The sequence below is a fragment of the Pinus tabuliformis genome, chromosome 1_2 (assembly GCF_031772625.1).
Source record: "Pinus tabuliformis cultivar Carrire ecotype Pingquan chromosome 1_2, CPIR1, whole genome shotgun sequence".
NCBI lineage: Eukaryota > Viridiplantae > Streptophyta > Pinopsida > Pinales > Pinaceae > Pinus > Pinus tabuliformis.
In genome coordinates, this window is record NC_142298.1 from 684086251 (window position 1) to 684093394 (window position 7144).

At 35.9% G+C, this 7144-nt stretch overlaps 1 protein-coding gene and 1 long non-coding RNA gene across 13 annotated transcripts; both read right to left on the reverse strand.

Annotated features, from left to right (window-relative positions):
• Nucleotides 1-1260: 1260 nt before the first annotated feature.
• On the reverse strand, nucleotides 1261-3331 carry LOC149207566 (uncharacterized). Of its 5 annotated transcripts, none has more exons than XR_016252672.1 (6): nucleotides 3065-3331; nucleotides 2685-2779; nucleotides 2425-2520; nucleotides 1831-2214; nucleotides 1521-1635; nucleotides 1261-1369 (listed from the first exon to the last, which is right to left on the reverse strand). It is a non-coding gene; the product is annotated as an uncharacterized LOC149207566 (long non-coding RNA). The 5 variants fall into 5 exon arrangements; XR_016252669.1 differs by having other exon boundaries at nucleotides 2685-2865; XR_016252671.1 differs by having other exon boundaries at nucleotides 2425-2528; nucleotides 2685-2865.
• An 80-nt stretch (nucleotides 3332-3411) lies between these two features.
• Nucleotides 3412-6568, reverse strand: LOC149207567 (protein TOPLESS-RELATED PROTEIN 2-like). Of its 8 annotated transcripts, none has more exons than XM_089395796.1 (8): nucleotides 6454-6562; nucleotides 5790-5935; nucleotides 5239-5296; nucleotides 4878-5016; nucleotides 4472-4672; nucleotides 4271-4348; nucleotides 3675-3801; nucleotides 3412-3539 (listed from the first exon to the last, which is right to left on the reverse strand). In XM_089395796.1, the coding sequence occupies exons 2-7, from the start codon at nucleotides 5905-5907 to the stop codon at nucleotides 3769-3771; spliced, it is 627 nt and encodes a 208-aa protein (XP_089251922.1). In that variant the 5' UTR covers nucleotides 5908-5935; nucleotides 6454-6562; the 3' UTR covers nucleotides 3412-3539; nucleotides 3675-3768. The 8 variants fall into 8 exon arrangements, with proteins under 8 accessions (XP_089251922.1, XP_089251923.1, XP_089251920.1 ...); XM_089395797.1 differs by having other exon boundaries at nucleotides 3422-3539; nucleotides 3684-3801; XM_089395794.1 differs by lacking the exon at nucleotides 3412-3539 and having other exon boundaries at nucleotides 3773-3887; nucleotides 5790-5929; nucleotides 6454-6568.
• Between the last annotated feature and the right edge of the window lie 576 nt (nucleotides 6569-7144).

Below are 7144 nucleotides of genomic sequence, written 5' to 3' on the forward strand. Positions count from 1 at the left end.
TATTCACCAAACAATAACAACAATGTCATCAAAATATGAGCAGTATCTCATCAACTATTTTCACAAAAGCTGCAGCAATGAAAAAATATGAGCAGTATCTCATCAAATATGAGCAGTATCTCATCAAATATTTTCAGTAGATATTTAAACATATCAATATTTAAACAATAGTCATGAAACAAGAAATATTGATAAAAAATAGTCATCAAACAAGAAAGTTTGCCAATTGCAGAAACTCATGCATGTTTCATGCATAGTTACTTTTTTATTTCAATTTGAGCTCCAATAGTATTCAACCCAAAAATGTTGATTGAGTTGATAAAAAACAATATGAAAAATACTCAAAAACCAGCTTTGCCTGAATGCACATTAACATATGAAAAATACTCGTGGTACAAAGAAAAGAAAGGTTTAAAAATAGAAACTGGGAAACTCTCGGAAAGAATATTTCATGAATTATGCTCCAATGACAGGCTTTCAATTTTTACACGACCTAGAAAAAAGGTGACCACAACTGCACCTAGATACTCATTATACTCATTTAAGTATGATTTAAAGTTTTTCACCTCCTATAGTGCTGAAGGTATCTCATTTAAGTATGATTTAAAGTTTTTCACCTCCTATAGTGCTGAAGGTATCTAATTAAAATTAAAATTACAATCTTGATAGAATGCCTCAAAAACTGGAACACAAGTGAGACATTTCACTTACAATATGCTACCATTATTCATGGTATTCTTGTAAATAAAGAGTCGGTAGACACTTGTTCTTATGTTCCCATTGAACTATTGAATTACCTTGATACTCAATTAAGTATGATTTAAAGTTCTTCACCTCCTATAGTGCTGAAGGTATCTGATTAAAATTACAATCTTGATAGAATGCCTCAAAAACTTGATACTCATTTAAGTATGATTTAAAGTTCTTCACCTCCTATAGTGCTGAAGGTATCTGATTAAAATTACAATCTTGATAGAATGCCTCAAAAACTGGAACACAAGTGAGACATTTCACTGACAATACGCTACCATTATTCATGGTATTCTTGTAAATAAAGAGTCGGTAGACACTTGTTCTTATGTTCCCATTGAACTATTGAACTACCTTGAGGGTAGTTCCAAACCTTGGTGACTTAATGTTGAATTTGATCCGACAGCTCTGTGTTCCATTGAACTACCTTGAGGGTGGTTCCGAACCTTGGTTACTTAATGTTGGATTTAATCCGACAGTTCCATTATCTGGGGGAGGTCCAACACCCCATTTCCCTTCTGACTCTGAAGGCTCAATAACATGAACTCCATCTGTCATTGGAAGAGCAAATTGATTCGGTTCGGATGGATGTGATGCAACGACCAGAGGATAGGCATTACTGCGGCATACTGCGGCATAAATAACGCAAACAATAAATTAAATCATAATATGCCTTGAAAAATAAATTAAATCATAATATGTCCTTATGTCCTTGGTCAAAAGCCAAATCTGAAAAAAAGATCCATGACAGAATGAAAGAGCCCATTTACCTGGTCATTCCCGATGGTAAATATGCAGAAGGTGCAATGCGACAGTGATGCATCAAGTTTTCTGCATCAAACACTCCAACTGCACCATATCATAGAAGCTCGCCAACTGCGCCAACTGTACCATCACAGAAGATCGCATAAACTGACGCTGTCACATGACTATATGGCACTTGAAATAGGAGCAGATAGGGAATCATGAGGAGAACATTGTAATGCAACCATGTAGCAAGGTTATCCAATCAGATACAGAAGTTAAGTGACATTATATAACTATGTATGCTTGAATTCAAGACTGCTTACAAGTACTTACATAGTGCAAGGGCTCCAACTTGGAAGCATCATATATAGTAAGCTGGCTCTCATGCACAACCAATAAGTAAATTTAATCATTATGAAACTGTACTGTTGTATCCCCGACTGGTGGTGATGATCTTCCTGGCTGTACTGGTACAATTTTTTACTTCCGCTTGTCCCACCCATCTATGCCCCAGAGACATAACTGCCAAAAGACGTGGTTGCGAGTACATGAACATTTCTACTTGGCTCTCATGCACAACCAATAAGTGAATTTAATCATTATGAAACTGTACTGTTGTATCCCCGACTGGGGGTGATGATCTTAATGATCTTCCTGGCTGTAGTGGTACAATTTTTTTACTTCCGCTTGACCCACCCATCTATGCCCCAGACATAACTGCCAAAAGACGTGGTTGTGAGTACATGAACATTTCTAATCGGTATATTTATGTAAACTTTAAAGTGGACATCATGGAGTCAGACTATATATAATAATAAAAGAAACCATTACATTTCTAATCGGTATATTTATGTAAACTTTAAAGTGGACATCATGGAGTCAGACTATATATAATAATAAAAGAAACCATATACTTGGAGCTGATACCTGAGCATCAGCTCCAGAAGACACCAACACATTCAAAACATGTGAAAAATCCAGGCCCTTGGTTTTCTTTTGGTGGCCCTTGAGCTTTGTTTTTACCTTTAAAACTTGCAGCAAGTTCAAGTTCAGAGCATGCCACTTAAAAGGGGTACTTTTGGTAAAAGGGAACAATGAAGAAAAATGATAAGAATTTTAAATTTAATGATATATTCACAGGCAGCGCCTCGTCAACATCAATTTAATGATATATTCACAGGCAGCACCTTATCAACTCGAACATTGTATGTTTGAATTGATGAATCCTCTATGCCAATTGCAATGACGTTATTGTCTTGAGGGTGGAAAGCCAGAAAAGTGGCTGCAGGAGGAGGTCACACGAAAGTTGTGATGACTTGCAATGAATCACAATGTCATGAAACCATTGATTTAGACAAATTGGGAGCCCTGAAATAGTGCGCAACATTACACAAGAACCTTCTATAGTGATCCTGAAATGAACGCCATTACCCACATAATATGTGAAAATTGAAGGTGAAACATTAGAGGATAAACCCCTAAGCAGACCAATGTACCAAAAATGAAATTATATATATAATCGGAAACATTAAAATGAAACTGGTCTTTAGGTAAAAGGCTCTATTACCTTAAATGTCCATATTGAATAAGGAGATCTTGCCACTTAAATGTCCATATTGAATAAGGAGACCTTGCCACCGGAAGCAGACATAACACAGGAATCATTCTTAAACAAAGCTATACAAGCAGCGGCTTCTACTGGAGTTGTATCACCAATGTCATTATTCATAACAATCCCACTAGCTGGCTGCCACATCTGTGGTGGAATACTCGTTGTAGAGTGTGGAACAAAATACTAACTCTTTGTTACTCGTCATTACGACATAAAATACAGTTGCAAATTATGTATCCATAAGTATAACTAACAAATAAATAAATAAAACAAGCTAAAATAAGAAGGAAGCAAACAACAACTACTAAAAAAACCCCACCCTTTTATATGGATTCCGGTCACTCCACGGCCATTTTTATAGCTTATGAAGAGCATTGAATATCAGTGATAAAACAGCAACACCAGAATTGGTGTATATCAGTCTGACTACCTGCAAGAAATAGCAGGTTACTTGTTTGGATCAATATCGACAGAATTTGTAGCACATAAAATTGTAAAGTATGTCAAACTTTGGTGTTTTCTGTAATAGATGCAATCATTCAGTAATAGATGGATGATTCCATGCCTTGCTCACATGCATTGTGTCAGGCAACCTGAGAGACCACAATCAGTGATTCAGTCAATTTCCCGTTGCTCGTCTGTAAGCTCATCTAGAAGCCTTAGTTTAACATACGGGCTCCGTCGATACTACTCTGCACACGTCTGAGTGTCAGATAATCCATTGATCATATCATATCTAGAAGCCTTGGTTTAACATATGGGGTCCATCAATACTACTCTGCACACGTCTGAGTGTCAGATAATCCATTGATCATATCATCCTATTCATATGAAAGATATGCCAAGACAAAATCCTATGCTATATGGAAACTTGAAAGCAACAATATCTGGACTCCTATATGGAAACTTGAAAGCAACAACATCTGGACTCTGGAGTGAAAGTTTAGAAAAATGGTAAAAGAAAAACTAAATTGAATATGGCTGGACAATGCTAAATTCTAAAGAAATAAAGACAAACTCCTATATGGAAACTTGAAAGCAACAATATCTGGACTCTGGAGTGAAAGTTTAGAAAATGATAAAAAGAAAAACGAAATTGAATATGGCTGGACAATGCTAGATTCTAAATAAATAAAGACAAATATAGGGGAAAGCTCTTACAAAATTAATCATTGACACTGCAGGTGGAAGTCTCCCCAAACGTTCTATAGCGCTGGGAAGGGAACCAGGAGCAGTGACCTGCAGGAGGCATGACATTCACAATTGAAGTCTGCATAGTAAAAATGATCTAGTTAGAGTTTAAACTTTAACTAGATTAGCAGTGCATGTACCTAGTAAATGTGCATGGAAGAGGCAATTTACCTTTGTTGCCATTTTCTCTAGTGGCACCCTCGTTCCCTCAAAAGATCTACTCTCCAGCATGCCAGTTAAGCGAAATCCCTTTGCGCTGGCTGAGATCTTTACGCAATTGTCATTTGTTGCGGCTAAGATCTTTATGCCATTGTCATTTGTTGCAACTGCCAACAGGGAACCATCTTTACTGAAACGAAGGCGAGGACTAGGCTGCAGATTTTTGGAAATAACACAAGGATTATACGTTGAGATGTGATCAAGAAAACTTAAAATAATGTGTTGCAGCTTTTTGGAAATAAAGCAACGATTATACATTGAGATGTGATCAAGAAAACTTAAAATAATGTGTTACTTTTTTGGTCAAAATCACTATTTCTGCAACTCTAAAAATAAACCATCCTCATCAATTTCTTACCGAACTACCCTCAACATCAATTGTTGTTGTCAGGATATTGGTGTTATCCATGTCCCAGAACTTTATTTGAAATTCATCACCAGCTGCCAAGAACCTATTCCTAGTTGTATCAAATTGCAGAACACCTAAAGAACGCTTCCTAAAACCAAAATATGTCAGCTTGATTGTTCCCTCACTTTCATTCCAGTCAGCCATCTTTACTTATTCCACAGGAGAAGAGCCTAACAAAAATACAAATGATTATATACTTCAGAAAGGCCATAGTTTCGACAGAGCAAGTATACAAAATTGGAGAAAGTAAAACTCAGATCCACCTGAAAACACTTTACAAACTAGATACCATTCCAAGTTGACATTTTACCTTGTTGCATCAATAGTAGTGCACCAGAGGCCCGGAGCATTATAGTCCACCCTAGATCCTGCAACATCATACAACCAGGGTTTGATCTTTCCATCAATAGTTGTAAGAAAAATAAATTGTATATGAACAAAGAATCCTTCAATGCAATAAAGTATTTCCCATATGGTCATTATGCCATTGTCATTCATTGTGACTGCCAATAGGGAACCATCTTCGGTGAAACAAAGGCGGGGACTAGCCTGGAGCTTTTGGAAATAAAGCAAGATTATACATTGAGATGTGATCAAGAAAATTTAAAATAATGTTTTGAATCTCTAAAAATAAAACATCCTCAGTGACTGCCGGAGGCATGGCATTCACAATTGGAGTCTGCATTGTAAAACTCATCTAGTTAGAGTTTAAACTTTAACATTAATTAGCAGTACACAGTAAATGTGCATGGATGAAACAATTTACCTTTGTTGCCATTGTTTGATCTAGTTAGAGTTTAAACTTTAACATTAATTAGCAGTGCATGTACACAGTAGATGTGTATGGATGAAACAATTTACCTTTGTTGCCATTGTGTCTCTGGTGGCACCCTGTTCCTTCAAAGGATCTACTCTCCAGCATGCAAATTAAGCGAAATCCCTCTGCGTTGGGTAAGTTCCTTGTGCCATTGTCATTCATTGTAACGAAGGCGGGGACTAGCCTGGAGCTTTTTGGAAATAAAGCTAGATTATACATTGAGATGTGATCAAGAAAAATTAAAATAATGTTTTGAAACTCTAAAAATAAATCATCCTCATCTCCAAAAATAACTTCTTACCGAACTACCCTCCCTCAACATCAATTGTTGTTAGGATGTTGGTGTTATCCATTTCCCAAACTTTATTTGAAATTCATCACCAGCTACCAAAAACCTATTCCTAGTTGTATCAAATTGCACAACACCTAAGGAACACTTCCTAAAAGGAGACCCCACTTTCATTCCACTCAACCAGGTGTGAATCACCTTCTTTACATGTTCCACAAGAGAAGAGCCTAATAAAAAAATACAAATGATTATATACTTCAGAAAGGACATGGACTTGACAGAGAAAATATACAAATGATTATATACTTCAGAAAGGACATGGACTTGACAGAGAAAATATAGAAAATTGGAGAAAGTAAAATTTAGATCCACATGAAGACACTTTACAAACTAGACATCGTTCCAAGTTAACATTTTACCTTGTTCTATCAGAACTATAAGGCCCAGAGCATTATAGTCCACCCTATATCCCGCAAGATCATACAACTAGGCTTTGATCTTTCAATCAACAGATGTAGAAAAAATAAACTGCATATGAACAAAGAATCATAATCCATCTATCTTTAGTGCAATAAAGTATTTGTCATATGGCCAAAAATTCACAAGCAGCCAAACATCAAACAAATCAAAACAACTAGAATATAATATTCGTCAACTGCAATTCACATAAATTCTTCAGGTATCAAGGAAAAAGGTAACTGAATATTTTCTTATTTTCTTACTGGTGAGGACAAACAGAACATATAGCTGCTTCATGGCCTTCAAATGTGTACTGCTTTTGACCAGTTACTGCATCGCACACCTGCAAGCATAGACAATATTGTTTTCCTCTTCTTTTTTAAAATTTTTAAAAATTTTCATAGACAGATAAATAAAAAAATTTCATAGACAGATAAATAAACAACTATTAGAATGAGTCTTGACACACATGATAAAGCAGATTACCACACATATGATAAAGCAGATTACCTTGATGGTCTTATCATCCCAACATGTAACTATTATGAAAAGCTGGTAGCTAGGGTGTGAAAAAACAATATCATTCACACCACCAACATGTGCGTCAATCTGTTTAAATTATATCAATGCTAATAAATTATACTTTCAGTA

Bases quoted from the DNA above. Each gene is read 5' to 3' on its own strand.
- LOC149207567 (XM_089395794.1), bottom strand. From the start codon at position 5,907: ATGAATGACAATGGCACAAGGAACTTACCCAACGCAGAGGGATTTCGC. The intron at 5,297-5,789 runs GTAAATTGTTTC...ATGATGTTGCAG, and splicing joins GAGACACAATGGCAACAAAG to GATCTAGGGTGGACTATAAT. The intron at 3,888-4,270 runs GTAAGAGCTTTC...AGACGTGTGCAG, and splicing joins CAGTGTCAATGATTAATTTT to AGTAGTATTGATGGACCCCA.